Source organism: Pseudoliparis swirei, chromosome 8 (assembly GCF_029220125.1).
Source record: "Pseudoliparis swirei isolate HS2019 ecotype Mariana Trench chromosome 8, NWPU_hadal_v1, whole genome shotgun sequence".
Classification (NCBI taxonomy): domain Eukaryota; kingdom Metazoa; phylum Chordata; class Actinopteri; order Perciformes; family Liparidae; genus Pseudoliparis; species Pseudoliparis swirei.
This window is the reverse complement of record NC_079395.1, coordinates 16,172,914-16,189,711: the sequence shown is the minus strand read 5'-3', so window position 1 is coordinate 16,189,711 and position 16,798 is coordinate 16,172,914. Positions and strand designations below refer to the sequence as shown.

Sequence of the window (16,798 nt, the reverse complement as noted above, 5' to 3'; positions counted from 1 at the left end):
TGGCACCTCTGGGAGAGAGAGGCGGAGCTCCGTGGCGGAGGAATGTTCCCTGTAACGCCCCCCTGCAATACCCTCTGTCACCACCAGGGGCGCCATGACAGCGTTTACCACACGGAGGCTTCTCTGTGGTCTGTGAATGCAGGCCGGCGTGCACAGGGTGGGAACCGTGTTTTAGTAATGCTGCAACATAAGAATATCTAATTACAAGCAGGATTTAAAAGACAAGTATAAGTACAACCATCTGCTACAAGGGCAGACATAAATAGGAAATACATTTACTCAAAGATCCCTTCCTAATACTAGTATGTAAATGTTCTACTGCTTTACACTTCTACTTTACAACATTTCAGTGGCAAATCATTTTGACTTTGCTACATTTATTTTGGCAGCTTAAGTTACTTTGCAAATGAATTCTTCACAATATAATCAACATAAGATGCTAAAGATACACCTTGATGGATCCTATCGTGATTTTACTTTTTATTACTTTATAACTTTTTTACTTTTTATTCCTTTTTCATGATTTTATTACTTTGTATGATTTTTTTACTTTTTTATTACTTTTTATTACTTTTTTACTTTTCATTACTTTTGTATTGCTTTTTACTTTTTACTTTTATATTACTTTATTTTATTATTTATTGTCACTGACTTCCTGATCAGTCCGTTTATTATTTTCTATTTGTTAAATATATATATTTTAATTAATTAATTGAGTTAATCCAATAAGTTATTTCAAAACATGCCCCATTTTTTGGTATCGCTAGTATTTTTATATGCTAATTCTTTTGCACTTTCAGTTCATTTCAGAATATTTCTCCACTGTGGCATTGCTTTTCTTTACTTAAGTAAAAGTATAAAGTAACATTTTAGAGTTACTACATGTGTAATTGGAGTACTATTACTGATTAATTCATGTAAATGCAGTAATGTACTGTCATACTTAAGGTGGGGCTCATCATACCTGTATTTACAAACAGCTGAGCAGTTAAATCCATAGCAATGCATCTTATTCTAGAAGCTGCCATGTTTTAGATATTAAATCGTAATATCTAAATAAATGGAGTGAATCATTTTACCCTGGGGATAAAACATTAGTATTTAGAGTGACGCAAGGGTAACAAAACAAAGTGAAGAGCAGAACAGTTTCAGTCCTGTTCCAGTCAAACTGATCACAACAATCCCAGCAGGCAGAAATGACACGTGCCCCTTCCTCTTTATTTGAATACCACCTTCAACTTGTGGATGTTTCCTGAGAAAACGTGATAACATCGCCATCTTGTGGAGAGGGGCGGAGCCTCCTGGCACGCACTCCTTTCACTGCTTGTGAAAGGGTTGTTTCTATTTTTGGGGAGTTTTTTCCTGATCCGATGTGAGGTCAAAGGTCAGGGATGTCGTATGTGTACAGATTGTAAAGCCCTCTGAGGCAAATTTGTAATTTGTGATAATGGCCTATACAAAATAAACTGAATTTAATTTGAATTTAATTGCTTTTCTTCTCCTCAATTCATTTAGCCTGCAATCTGACTCAATATCCCCATATGTGTCGCTGCATTCTATCTCTTGAACATTCTCAAACATCATGGTCTCATCCGGAAGAAGAAAAAAATACGGAAACAAAAAAACCCAGAGAGGAGAAAGACTTGACAGCCTGTAATTTAAGAGCTCCAGATGCCACACCCGGTCTCCGATGCACAATGTAATTTGTGTCTGTGTGACAGTGTGTAAATGAGTGAATTTAGGATGCACCACCCACGAGCTCCTGTGGTCAGCTCGTCCAGCGGCACTCTGGGCTGCTGTGTCACTGCACATTAGAGCCGTCTGACGGGCTCCGTGGAGAGGGGGAGACGAGGTGTCTGAGCCACCCACCCATGCTCCTCCACGGCAGCTGTAATTATAAACAGTGGTACGATGACAGCTGGGGACGGCAGATGTCAACAGCAACATTAGATTTCAATCAGCGTGCACTGTGTCACCACCCCCGAGGAACGAGGAGGTGTTAAAACTATTCGGCGCATCACAAAACACCTACAACAAATATCCAGAGTGCAGTGTTTCTAACTTAGTTGAAGGGTTTTTAGTTCCAAGACGACGATGCAGCCGCCTTGATGTCGTGATATTAAAGCTGATGAGCGTCTGAGCGCCCCTTGTATACGGTCGAAGGCCTGAAGATGTTTTGTTTTGGATGAAGTCTTGTCACATTGCTTGTGAGGCCTGTGTCGGTGAGAGCAGGCCGCTGCTCGCTGCCCTCCAGGCGTCAGCGGAGCATCTCACGCTCAGCAGTCACGGCCCGTGACCGACCGCTCCCTCAGACCCCCAATTATGAATATTCAGTTGCTGTGGAAGTAATTCTGTCAGACATGCAACTGTCCAGCCAGATAGTGTCAGTGGAGTTGTTTGGAGGATCCATCACGGATGTGACTGCTCTCCTCCCTCAAAAGCGGTAGGATGACCTAAATATATACAACATGTGTTGGATATATCCTTATTTTCTATTAATCTGTGCAATGGACCTCTGGTGTTGTTGTCAAAAAGCAAGTTGCATATTCATGTGCCAAAATGTTGCACTGCATGACAAATACAATATTTAGGTTTGTGACAAACTACAGTGACCAGCTGTTTTTAGTTTGTTTAAATGCAACATATTTGTGAACAGTTTTTATGCTTCTTCAGAAGAAACAAATGAGCTTAGTTCTGAGCCACAATAAACCCATTTTAGTTCATGTTTTGGTCTTTGCAAGGGATATACAGTATATATAAATATATATATTTATATATATGCCTGTATATCTATATATATATATATATACATGTATATACATATATATATATGTGGTCTTTGCAAGGGATATATAAATATAAATATATATATATATTTATACATATACAGTTATATATATATACATGTATATATGTATATATATATGTATATATATATATATACATATATGTATATATATCCCTTGCAAAGACCATATATATATATATATAGATATACAGGCATATATATAAATATAAATATATATATATGTTGACAATACTACAAACAGAATGACACCATCCTTATCCTTTAATTAAAGTACTGTTATCACTACGGTGCATCGGTGCATGTAGTGCTATAAACTAGAATGAAAAGATTCAATTTTAAGATAGAAGGAGCTTTGAATAAGTTTGGTCGCTCCTTAAAGTGGAACACTGCCTTTCTTTCTTTCTTTCTTTCTTTCTGGAGTACAGTGTGCAGGTATTTGTTCTGTACACTAACACCATAATAGCAGGCAGGGACCACACAGAGCCGAAAAAGGGTTGATGTCCACCGGCAGTCATTAACTGTGATTGACATCACAACAACAACAACAACAACATGACTGATCACACCTGTGACTGTGATCACCACGAGAAGCCTCAGTGTGATGCTGAGCTGAATTAAACGAGTGTTTGCTCTCCTGTAAACTCAACACCAACAAAAATAAATTGCGCTCTATAACCTCGCTGTATTACATATCATTTTTAATGTGTTGAAAACGCTTTCCAACAAAGCAAGTCAAGCACAATGGTGCACAGAAACACATGTTGAAGGTTCATGAGCCAATTCACCAGTGTGGGTAAGCCAAAAAACAAAAGTAATAGCCTACATTAAGCATACCATAAAAAAAGAAAAAGAAAATACAAAGAAGCCACAAAACAACAACAAAAAAGTGTCTATAAACAAGGTTAGACTGGTCAGAAAACACATTATTTGACATGACTTGTCCCTTCTTTAGTGCTTAATAACATTTACAATGTTCATAAATGTTTCATACCGAGAGAAAAGATCAGTACGAAAGTACAAGAGACAAGCGTGAATCCAAATGGCTAAATTTGTTTTGGGGTCAGTTCTAGGGTCACTAAAGCAGCACCAGCAGAATAATATATCGACTTGAATGTTTTATATTGAAATAAACGTCCAGGAGAGGACACCATTCATTAAAATGAGGAACGTAACGACGAAGCGTCCTCATTAGAGCCGAGCAGCGGTTCAGGTGCGTCCAGATGCCGGTTTCATGGCGGTGATCAGCGGCTCCACGCTGAAGCCTTTGTGGCCCCGCGCTGTAGATTCAGGAGCAAACATCCAACCATAAAACTCTATTAACATAATGACTTCCCTGTTTAAGTGGATTGCGGTTCATGTATCGAAGAACAAACTCGGTTACGGACGCTGTTGACAAACTTTCTCTTCCGGAGAAAGTGATATTTCTTCTCGTGTTTCTTTCAATGGAGCGGCGTTATTCACTTGATTGTAGCACCGGAGCTGAACGACTGAAGATGGCGGGGGAGGAGGAGGAGGAGGAGAAGAATACATAATGCTGTTTATATTTGATGAGAGAATACATTACAGTTGACTTTCATGATTTTTTTTTTTTCTTCACCGTTTTTTGTTTTGTTTTGGTTAGATCAGCATTTTGGCATCGACAAAACATTTTTCTTCTGCAGTGGTGGAGGTGGAAAATAATAAGAAATATCATAAAGCATTTCAGTAAATTAAAAGAAAAGTTTCCTCCTGTTTTTATTCTCACTGCATCAGTGAATCCAGCAATATTCTGCAGAACCAAAACCAACAGAGTGAAACAAAAAATAAAGTTTTCTTTTGAGTTGTTATATCCTCCGTCTTAATGAATGATGTCGAGCTTGTCCGATGTGATGACAAGTATTTATTTATTGTTTTACAGATAACATACTTCACAGGGTTACCTTAGAGGTCAAATCTCCTGACAGAACTCTGTTGGTGATCGGCGGGGACAGAGGGGAAGATGGACATACTTTATCAATCACACATTGTAAACAACTGAGCAATATTTAGGTCTAAATGGCGTACCATAGAACAGGTGAGACAACATAATGTAAGTAAGAAGATGTGCCTCTTGCTTGCAAAGACAAAAAGTTTCATTTATACAAAACAAATAATGTTTTTTTCTACTTTTTTTGTGTGGCTGAGAGGTAGAATGAAGTATTTTCACTTAAAACCAATGATTTGATTTATTTACTTGATCATTTCATCATGATGAGTGAAAACATTACGAGTGAATGAGTAACACCCCAGCCCTCTGAATATAATGTGAAATCTGTACAAACGTCTCCGTTGATTGTGGCGTCGTTTTGATTTGTTATTGTCAAACGTTTTGTTTGTATCCCAAATGTCCAACGTTATAAGCAGAGGAAATATTACTTTTTTTTTTTTTTTCTGGTTAGGAACTCACAGTTCCTCTCCAAACGGTGGGGCAGTGAATTTCTTTGTTTAATACTGTAAATAGTAAGGTCAGTCCATGGTTTTGTTGTAGATGATGTGCAGAGATGGATATATTCAGTTGGAAGTATCCGAATGAACGCTTCCGGGTCCTTCTGTGGGCGATGTCAGTGACGAAGGAGTCGGAGCATCTTGCCAGCCACCATTTGTCTGTTTGGATGAGACGGGAAAGAGTCAGCGTCATGGCAACACTGGATGATACAATATTGACATCGAAGGATAAAACAAAAACCAGGGTTCATACACCTGGATCAATGGATTTCCAGGACTTTTCCGTGACCTTTCCAGGGCTTTAAACCAAATTTCCATGACCAAACATTTTTTGTGAAATCTCGCTGTAGATATGAGTGTAACCTTAAATGACACAAATGAATGCGGGACAATAGTTTTATTAAAAGAATAAATATTTAGATAAAAGTTTATTCTGTTAATCAAACTGTGTAAATGAACATGTGAAAGTGTGGGGTTTGACCTATAAAACCTTTTTAAATTCAACAGTTGTGCGATACGCATCATGAATAATGTCGGCTACTATGAGCACACAAACCCTTTGTTTTACAGATCACGTGTTATGAAATTTAATGATTTGGTTTATTATAAAAATAATGCGGACAATGTACAGAGCTAAAGCAAAGTCACTGCCAGACTGTGTACAAAGTTTATTTTCAATACATGAGTGTATATGATTTGAGAGATGTTTGTAAGTTCACGGTACAAAAGGCTAAAAAAGGGATTAAAAGAAGATGTATTTCTGTTGTAGGAGTTCAATTATTGAATAATGTTGAAATGGATGTAAGACTGGTGAACTCCTTTTTGGTTTTCAAGGGAATTATTTATATAACAATTCTTGAAAGTTATAAATGTGATTAAAAACGTATTTATATGGAAGATGTATTTGGTAGTATATATAAATATATTTTTGTCTTTATTTTATATTAATTTTCTGATTTATTTTGATTTCAATTTAGGATAGGAATTTATAAGTATTTTTTGCTTCTACCTATACCTTTTCAGTCTTTCTCTTTTGTATATTATATAGAATAATATTGTATTGTATTTGATTTGATTGACTGAATAAAATACACAAACAAAAAAACAAATATAACACATTTCCATGACTTTTTCAAAACTTTTGGGATTACATTTTTTTTCCAGGACTGGAAATAACTATTTTTAAATTCCTGACTTTTCCAGGTTTTCCATGACCGTACGAACCCTGAAAAACAAACAATGATCCCACGAACGAACATCGCCTGTGTAGACGACGCTGGTATATCGTATTGCTCTGTGCCATATGTGGTTATGGTTGGGCTGGACGCCATGATTCTTCATCACCAGAGACACCGGCTCATTATTGTTGACATTTTGGGAAATAGACTTTCTGGCCGAGATGAGTAGATTACAATTAATCTCATGTCGGTCCAAAAATCTACATACCACCTGATTTTTTAATTTACTTTTAGAGATGTCCACGTTATATACGGTATATATTATTTTCATCCATGACAATAAGCCTTTAAATAGTCTGCCACATAATCTCTGAAATCACAAATTGATGTTTTTAAACTTTAGTTTTTATGCAGACGAATAAAGCAAAACACAATGTAATAATTATCAATCTTAAAAAGGTGCTGCTTGGCAGATTTGATAGCTTTTGGACAGAGCCAGGCGGTTTGTGGTCTTCTCAACGAGGTTCAAGTGCAACGCACAGACCTGCAGTACAGGGAACACATTATTTGTTTTATAGAATATCACTAGGGATTTTAAAATGAATGAAACAAGACGTATTGGATCAGTATGATCACTTTGATCATGTGTTGCTTTTAAAGAACATATTCAGTATGTAGAAAACTACTTGTCATATAGAAGTCTGTACATCTCGTCTAATATTACTGATACTTTACAGTCAAACACTGTTTTTAAGAGACTCCCCATTCATCCTCATGGATCCCTCCAAACAGCTGATACAATATGAGATAAATCGCAGAGATGAAACACAGAAGACGCAGACCTTTCATGAATCTCAGAATATACCCCTGAGATGGTTGATAAAAGAATAAATTATCACATGAAAAGAAATAGCTTGTTAAAATGGAGGCCTTCTCAAATCGTGATAAAAGGTTGACTAAAGACCATTAAGGACATTAATTGCAATTTCCACGCTATTAGTGAGAGCGCTGGACGTGCTTTGGCAGCCTCTTATTTCCAAACCCTGTTATTTCGTGTAAAGACCGTCTGTCATCTTATTCAGAAGCAAGAGGGTGAAAAAAAAGAGGAGAGAATGAGAGAAAAAGAACATTTCCAGTCTCTGAGAGAGGCAACACCCACCAGCAATTTGAGGGGTGTAATTGCTGTGCAAGGATAAAGGAGAGGTGCACCACGAGAGTTCAGTCAGTAGATCTTAGATAGAAAGAAATGTCATCTGGGCTAAATAAACACACTTAATTCACCGGCTTTAAAGTGCATTTCAAAAAGAAAAAATAACTATTTGAGACTCATATCATCCTCACCAATATAATTGCTTTTATTCTTTTGTGAGTCTTCTGACATCGTTGTTTTTATTTGGGCAGGATGACAGCCAAAAATAAATGTCACAATAAACTGTCACAATTAGTTTTAACGATAAATGCAACTTTCTTTTCATTAATTCATATCCCGCATGATATTTTTTATTCCTCAAAGAGCCTAAATTGTGATTTGTTTGTCCTGATTATTATTGTACGACCTCTTAATAACCTTGACTGGTCTATTGGTTGAATTTCATGGTTATATGCCCCTGGTTAGCTGAATCATTATATTTATTATCAACACGTCCTTTTTACTACATTACAGCGGTAAACATCTGTGTCTCTAAACACCCGTCTTTCTTTGAGGAGCACAGATGTCTGTTAAATAACTAAAATATTGTCAGTTTACAAACGCATTTCCTAATCCAGGTGTCTGGAAATTAAATATCAGTTAGTAAAATAAAAGCACGATGTAAAAACATTTAAACGCATTATTAAATTACAAAACGAGTCAACGTATCAAAATAGAAACTGATAATAAAAAAGAATAATTTTGGTTTCCAATATTTTGTTGTACGACTTGAGACACAAGAACATGAGTAGTTTCTAGTTCCAACACGTGCATCATAGAGCAAAAATGTTGTTACCCAGTGGGCTAGGAGAGTCGTGGTATGTCTAATCGAACAAGATTTTGGCTTTTTTTAAAGTTTCACCGGCTATTAATTCCTTATAAAATAGTCCGGTAGGCTCAGTAAAACACAGTTTATCGCCCATCTCCAAACACGAGTTGTGACTCCTCGCAGACAAAGTGTTGTCCGCTTCCACCAGTCACCCGCAGCAGCGCGGCGTATCGAACAGTTATTTCCAGTCCATCCTGTCGTATGTTGTGTGTCGCTTCATGTTCTTATTTTAGCGGCGGGGTGCTGCGGCCGCGGCTGTCAGAGCCGCTGTTCCCGTGGATGAATGATCCGACCAATGTGCTCGGACTGTTAGCCCAGAGCTCCGCTCTCTCTGCCCCCGTGACTGTCGTATTGATTCTGTTCAACCCCGCGCAGCCTGTCGCTCTGGATCTACATGCTCCATGCCCCCCGCCCCCCCCCCCACCAGGCTAGTCAAAGAAATTATTTTAAGAATTAGAAACCTGCAAATTTTGTGTGTGTGTGTGTGTGACGCCGGTCGAGGGAGGTGTGACTCGTCCTCTGGTGCCAACGTGAGAGCAGCGCCGGGAGGAGGGGGGGCGGGGGGGGGATGACACCTGTGTCCTTGTGCCTGTCGGCTGCAGGTGTCTCGCTAACGCTAATGACCTCCGACAGACCAGGAGCGTGTCCAGCTACTCAGCCTGGTCGCTGCCTCATTGCCTGCCACCTAGGGCACAACTGGAGCAGCGAGGGGGTGGGGGGCAACTGGCTGGACGACAGCCCACGACCAGGTAGACTCTGCTAAGCGGCGCCGGAGCGAACACGCACAGAGTTACACGACACACACATCCAGCGAAGAAGACGGAGAGGAAGGAGATTGTTCACAGGTCTTACGTTGATGCCCTGTGGACTGTACATCTGGCTGGCTGCGAGGCTGTTACTGTATCCTCCGGTCTGGCTGATAACATGGCGAAGGGTATCCACCTGGAACAACAGGGACACACAGACAAAAGGCCTGGTCAGACAAAAGCTCTGGATAAGAAAGGCAGCCATGCACAAAGAAAGGTCAGTCTGATAGTAAAAGGGTACCAGATACAGGAAAAGGTTACAAACAGCGAATCAGAAGGATTTGACTGCCGTTACAAGCTTGATAACAGACAAAATACATACAAATGACAACAGGTAACGGATATGTGCATTCGTACCGCCCTGAGAGCGAAGGCCGCTCTGACATCCTCGGAAAAAAGAAACCCCTGAAAGTTGCATGAGTTTCAATAATTAAAGGCCGCCCCTGAAGACTCTTTAGGGTTGTTCCTATTTTTGCATATTCATGAACGACCTCAAGCTTGTGGAGAGCTGATCTGAATAGAAAAGAGGGTGTGGGGGGGTGTAGGGATGCAAAAATGATGCCAAAAGCACTGAAACCAAATGAGAATATCACCACGGGTGGTGATTCCTTAATCTATGGTGCGAGTTGCAACACTTAGAAACACTGTGCTGGTCATCACTGTCCACCGGGGCAAGGTCAGGGAGCGACAGTGCACCGGTGGCTATGTGAACTCTTGTTAGGAGCGCTGACGAGTGGTGCACCGTTTCCAAAACTGTCTGCAGTCGTCTGCTCAACTGCGGGTTGACAATGGCTTCCACATTCATGTGACGCCTCGGGATAAGTGTAACCTTTGTTTCGCTGTGTAGGTCAAGCTATTGGGGCCATCTGCACGTCCAGACTGGACAGCAGTTGAACAATTTCACACGGCGATCTTAAGAGTTGGTCATCTTTCGGTCACTAAGCTTGGAGAGGCGCCTACCTGGGATTGTATGTTGGCCCCAACCTGCCCCCCTTGGTACGAGTCCCCATTGAGGGACTGCACACTCATGAACAAGTCTCCGGAGTTTGACATGTTAAAAGAGCCGGCGGAACCTGAGAATACATAGAAGGCAGAGAAGAAGGAGGAAGGGAGCCAGAGAGTAGGACAAAGGAAGACAAGAGAGAGGAGACAGGGAAGAGAAGAGGAACAGAAAAAGGAGTTAAAATGATCATGCATAAGCAAAAGAGCATTGAGTGGGTTAGTTGAGGGAAGCAGGCATCATGAAAAAAGGCTTTCTCTACACACATGCACGCTCCAGACGCACGCAGTATGCGCACATTCAAATATCCCGGAACCGTAATTCAGAAGGAAAAATCCACCGGCAAGACCCATGAGACGGATAATCATCATTAAACTGTTTAAGTCCAGTTAAAACAGGCCTTATGGATGATATTGTTGTTAAATGTCGGTGCAGCGAGTGTTTCATTAAGGAAGTAACAATTGATCTGCAGGAAGACCCGAAGAATGGTCCTCGTCCTTTAATGGACCCCGGCTCCCAGATGTAAAGGGACCGCCGCGTAACTTGATTTCAACACCCGGTGCTAATCCAATACTGTTGCCAAGTCTCTATATGACGAAAGAGTCCGCTTGCCCTCTGAGCAGCTTAATGGCATGCACAGGGTCAACCGGACAAGAGGCAGGACACATTAACGTCCACAAGACCAAGAGGTCAATAACAGAGACGGGGGAGGGGAGGGGGGGGATGAGTGAGAGAGACGGGGGACCAAAAGGGCGGCGAAGAAATGAGTGAGAGTGAATTCTGGAGTTGGAAATCAGGAGCACGCGCCCGATGTGGTATGAAAAGAAAATGTACGAGTTCTTTTAATCCGTAAAGATTCTTTTGCTCGTCGTCGGCTCACCTGCTGAGTTGGGAGTCGATGGCGAGTTGGCCTGGCTGCCGTGGGCGGACACGTGGGCGGTCACGTGGGCGGACACGTTGGTGGCGCTGACGGCGGTCCTCGCCGCGTACATGTTGGCCTCTTCTTGGAACTTGCCGATGTTTTTCTTGTATCGGATTCTCTTGTTCCCGAACCAGTTTGATACCTGTCAACAAGAGCAATGACAACAGGAACAGCTGTTGAGTTGCAACACACGTAAGCTGAGGCACGCGCAAGGAAAAACAATCAAACATTTTAAATATGCTGTTAGCACCAGCAGTCTAGACGACTATGACATCATTGGTTTTCACAAGGACTTGGACTACACATAACTTATTATCCGTAAAACAAAGAATAATTTCAAGAATAAAGTATTGCATCTGATCCATATGAAAATGTGACGATAATATTCTCATAGTGCTGTTTTCCACCAACCTGTGTACAGTAAACATTAGATTAGATTAGATATTCCTGTATTAGTCCCACAGTGGGGACATTTCAGGATCACAGCAGCGGGTGCACATTAGAGCATTAAAAAAATAAAAAAATAAAACACAAAACACAACAACAATACTAAATACTAATACTAAAATACTAAATATATAGAGGAAACGAAATAAATAAATAAATATATATATATAAACATAAGCTGCTGGTTGCACAGAACCCAAACTGAACACACAAGAACAAGGACCTACGATACATTAAAAAAGTACACATTCAAAATACCACTCATAGAAACACTGCATGAAGGCTGCATGTTGCTTTGTGTACATCTTAAATCCTGCAAGCCCCGGTTGAGGGCTCAAAGTCCCATTGTGATTATTCCCGAGCAAACAATCAAGAGCCCGATCTCGACGGCTTCATTAATCTGGTTACCTGCGACACTGTGATGCTGCACTTCTTGGCCAGCTCTTCTTTGGCCTCCTCGCTGGGATAGGGGTTACTGAGGTGGGAGTAGAAGTACTCGTTCAGGATCTCTGTCGCCTGTTTGTTGAAGTTCCTCCTCTTTCGTCTGGAGAAGGAGGACAGAGAGAATAGAGATTAAGAGAAAAACACTCGTTAAACAAATACAGGGTTCATACACATGTTGACCAATGGATTTACAGGACTTTTCCATAACTTTTCCATAACTTTAAACTTAATTTCCATGACCAAACATTTTGTGAAATCTCTGTGTACACATGAATAAGCGAGAACATGTAGTATTTAAACTAACAATGAGAAGTCCAAAGCAAACAGCATATATACACAGCGTAAATTAACACAAATTTCCATGACTTCCCAAACTTTTGGGATTTCATTATTTTCCATGACTTTTCCAGGTTTTCCATGACCGTACGAAACCCTGAAACAGATCCATTCTTCATTTAAAGCAGCGTAGTTCAGTTTATATGAACGCTGCAGGAACAATTAACGTTAAAAATAAAGAAACAAACAAATCCGGGTAACACACGATAGAATCCGCCTGACAACAAATACGCATCAGCAGAATATATCACTCTTTTAAACACGGCCTGAAGAACTGGCTGTTTAGCAATCAGATGTGTGGGCATGAATTGTGACACCCTCCTCAATGATTTGGTGTATGTTTATTGCTTTTTATGAGGTTTTTAAACATTTTTAAATGTATTTATTTATTTATTTTGCAATGATTTTATGCTGAGGCCTGTATTTGATCGTAACCTGTATGTTTATTGCTTTTTATGATGTTCTTTTAACAATTTTAAATGTATTTATTTATTTATTTTGCAACGATTTTATGCTGAGGCCTGTATTTGATCGTAACCTGTATGTTTATTGCTTTCTATGATGTTTTTCTGATAACCATTTTCTCTATTAGTGAAGGCTTGTAATATCTGGCCACAGGGACTACGGTTGAAATTCAGCCTTATAGCTAAGATTGACACATTTACCCCTGGGTTGATTGATGTGTACGGCCCCCTGTTCAAATAAATAAATAAATGAAATGAAAAATGAAATGGCAACACAAATAAATAAACCCTTCTCAAAACCAAGAACGCCTTGAAACACAATCTTTTGCCAACTGAAAGCTAGTCGTGTGACACCGACCTGGCATCGAGGAAGCGCGAGCGCAGGATCATGACGGCCTCGCAGGTGCTCTGCTTCAGCTGCATCTGGATGGAGCTGAACTTGCGGTGGATGATGCTGACCATGCGCTCAATCTCTTTGGGCGAGATGGGTCGTGTGCGAGACTGCTCCCTCAGCAGGTTCATCACATGGGTGGTGAACTCATTGCACGCCTGGATGCACAGACGAGACAGGATTCATAAAGAGAAGAACCATCACGGCTTCACACAGAACAAAAAACAAAAAGGGGTTGAAATTGGATTCTGGAGCGGCTGCACCTTCACTGGGAGGCCTGGGCCCTGGCGCGAGCGGTTCTGACGGTGTGTTGTAATAAGAGGCGTCTAAATTAAAGCGGCGCTCCTTCTCGCGAGTCACACGGTGGCGGCAGCGAGAGTCGCGGTGCTCTGAATGTTAAAAAGACTCGTCTTCAATGGGAGAGAAAATGTGACAAGTGAGGAGGAATCTAAAACGACAGCCTGCTTTCAGTCCCGTTAACGTTCAAGAGGTTCAAACTGTCTGCCTCTCTTTTTTACTCCGTCTTCTCCTTCTGCCTTGTTCTGTCTCTGTCTGAATCAGTCACTGGATATGACTGCGCTCAGAGTCAAGGTGTCTGTTGCTTGTCAACACCAGGGTTACGTCAGTCAGAGTGATGCACCGAGCAGCCGTTCTGCTCGCACACACGCGCCAGACACTACTCACTCATACGCCGCGCGGCGCGGTGTACGTAGCGCGGTGACACACAAATGCTCAGGTGTGTATCGACTGTGACAGTTCGCGATGACTAGCCTTCCTTCGGAGGAGATGACAAACCCGGGACGCTTTGACTTCCGAGGGAATGACAAGACGCTACAGTCTTTTGGAAAAAGGAGCTGGTGTGTGACTGAGATAATGGCCGCTCGGCTGCGGGAGATAACATCTCTGAAAGCTCGGCTTGTCACGGGTTGAGCCTGTGAGAGATGATTTCAAGAGCGTTATACTTGGGGAGGAATTCTCAGGATAATAACTCCTCCGTCATTTATGTCAACGTATTCCTACTCGGGTTCACAGATGGAGATTTTCGCAGCATGCATTGGATAAAGAATAAAAGAAGAAGAAAAAAAGACTTGGACACAATATTCACTTCCATATTCTTAACTTTGGGCAATTTAAAGTCTTCAGTTGAACTTTTTTCACCGTATAGAAACACAGGAATATCAGAGGGAAACATGTCAACGCCGTAAAAAAAAAGATAAATGCAAAGTATCAATCCCTCATTATTTTGCTTGCATTTGTTATTGTTTTCTTTTTTCTGCTGTCCTCAAAGAGATCGTGTTCTTTTTGCTTCCTCCTCTCTGCAGGTCAGAGGTCAGGTGAGCAGGAAGTGGTGTGTATCTGTGTGTCTTCTCCGTGAAGAAGACAGTCAACATGTTTGCAATTGAATTATGTCACATATTTGTGCACGTCAACAATGTAACATATTATAAAGATTAAAATCACTGACATTTTTTTTAATGTTTTGCCTCTGTCCATATCCACCACCAGTCGGGACGATGTCCAACTTTTTCAGTAGTTGCACATTTAAACAGAAAAGAGAAATGTAAACATTACAACACATCCTACAGTCGTCCCCTGCGTAGTGGGAGGAGTTTTGGAAGAGGAGAAAACATTGATATGAACAATGAAATAGACTAGTACCAACAATGTGGCCTGAAGACACCGAGGTACAACAGAGCATCAAATATCGCCCGTGATCGGGAACATAACATTTAAAACAGTGCTGGCTCACAATGGGGGGTCGTATTCAGGCTTAGCGGGTGAAGGACGTCTAAAAATCGACATTTATGGTACGCTACGTGCATTTTTGGTATTTACTGATAGAATAGACATGACGATATGCATGCATATGTGTTACAGGAAGCTAAATCACAGAGAATAATAATGAGACAATTCTCTTGCTCCCCACCTGCTCGTATTTCTCCAGCTCCGTGTGGTAAATCTCTCGTATCTGAGACAGCTTGGCCCGGTAGTCGGAGTGTTCTGACGAGTTGTCGGCGCCGACGCCGCCGGCGGCCGCGGCGGCGGCTGCGGCCGCTGCTGACCCGCCGCCTTTCTCCGGCCCGGCCACGCCCTCCGCCAGCAGCATGTTGTCCAGTCGCATCAGCTGAGGATCTTGGGGCTCCTCCTCCTGGGCGCCACGGATACTGAGCACTGTGGAGGAGACGGAGAAGACGGCGTGAAGACACTGCTGCTAAACAGTCCTGTTTATACCAGCGAGGTATAATAACTCTCCTCTGACTGAGAAGGCGTCTTAACTCCGGCGTACCAAATGAACACCCTGAAATATGGCCATCGATTTTAATAGTTCAAGTCTGTGTCATAAAACCCTGCAGGCGCTTGTAGGCTGGCAGCTCGGCAGGACCATAAAACTATCATTTCATTGATTCTGACCATCATTTCATGTAAAAAAATAAATAATGAACACAGCCTTCGACAAGACTTCATCTTTCATTGCTCTCCTTATGCTGCGGCTGTGTTAGCTTTCTGGCTGTTGGCTTTAATATATTCCTGAATGCTATCTCATCAGAAGAAAGCAAAGTAATAACACACGTTAGCCTCAGTGTGCTCACACAGAGGCAATATTATGGAATGAAGAACAACGCGCAGCTTACAGAATTTGAACAAATTCATATTGATCCAACACCAAATAACAATACTCGCACTCTAGAAACAGTATCATTCAAGGTAACGTTTTAAAAAATCATCATTTCATGGAGGATCATGTCAATTATTTTAACAATGGGAATTGTTTTCTTCTTCTTTCATCTGAATATCAAATGGGCTGTGCAGTTATTTTGCATTGTCACACAAATAGCTCGCACCTGGAGCTCCAGCATCGCAGTCAGCGATGCATTTATTTATGTTTTTATGCTGCTTATATGCTCTGTGTGTGTGTGTGTGTTTACAAACATAAATGTGAGAATATGAATTCTGTCCAGTGTGTCAGTGGCCTTTTAAAGTGTTCTAAATCATGTCACATACTGTGCTCTGATTGGTCAGATCCTCAGACTAACCGTCCTCAATGGAGAATATTATATCAGGACTAAGGGACTAAAGGTCTCAGGATGCTCTTACGACGGACCCCGAGGTTCTGTTCACACACTTGTTTGGGGCCTCGGCTCTCCACTGACACTCAGCTGGAGGGTGAAGTGTAAACACAACAACGACGGGCCCCGCTGAGACAGACACGCACAAACAAACACACACGGGCAATGTACACACAAGCGGATGCGGTCTTGCACTCGGAAATTCAGAGAAAAGCATGTGACGGAGGAGGGGACTTTACTGCTGCTGTTTGAACTGCACCCTGGAGTATAACACGTTCAGGTCTCTCAGCATGCATTTTCTATTTAAAGATCATCCGCACTGCTCTGCCTCTTTCCGCCACCAGAAGGCTCCCTCGGTAAAGCAGCCGAGTGTCCTGCTTTTTTTTTGCTCGGAGGTGCCGAATGCTGCCGACCAGGTGCAGCCCTCCTCCATTGCAGCCGCCGTCTTCAAG

At 41.4% G+C, this 16,798-nt stretch overlaps 1 protein-coding gene across 4 annotated transcripts in view; it reads right to left on the bottom strand.

The window, feature by feature from the left end:
- Positions 1-3,490: 3,490 nt before the first annotated feature.
- pbx1a (pre-B-cell leukemia homeobox 1a) overlaps positions 3,491-16,798 on the bottom strand; it is a 49,636-nt gene continuing 36,328 nt past the window's right edge. The window contains exons 3-10 of one of the 4 annotated variants that reach the window (XM_056421098.1): positions 15,206-15,450; positions 14,744-14,800; positions 13,246-13,436; positions 12,052-12,187; positions 11,155-11,338; positions 10,235-10,347; positions 9,321-9,410; positions 3,491-5,431 (exon numbers count right to left, since the gene is read on the bottom strand). In XM_056421098.1, coding sequence (XP_056277073.1) covers positions 5,339-5,431; positions 9,321-9,410; positions 10,235-10,347; positions 11,155-11,338; positions 12,052-12,187; positions 13,246-13,436; positions 14,744-14,800; positions 15,206-15,450 — 1,109 coding nt within the window. In that variant the 3' untranslated portion in view covers positions 3,491-5,338. The remainder of the gene's footprint in view (positions 5,432-9,320; positions 9,411-10,234; positions 10,348-11,154; positions 11,339-12,051; positions 12,188-13,245; positions 13,437-14,743; positions 14,801-15,205; positions 15,451-16,798) is intronic. The other 3 variants (XM_056421100.1, XM_056421101.1, XM_056421102.1) reach the window with 3 other exon arrangements.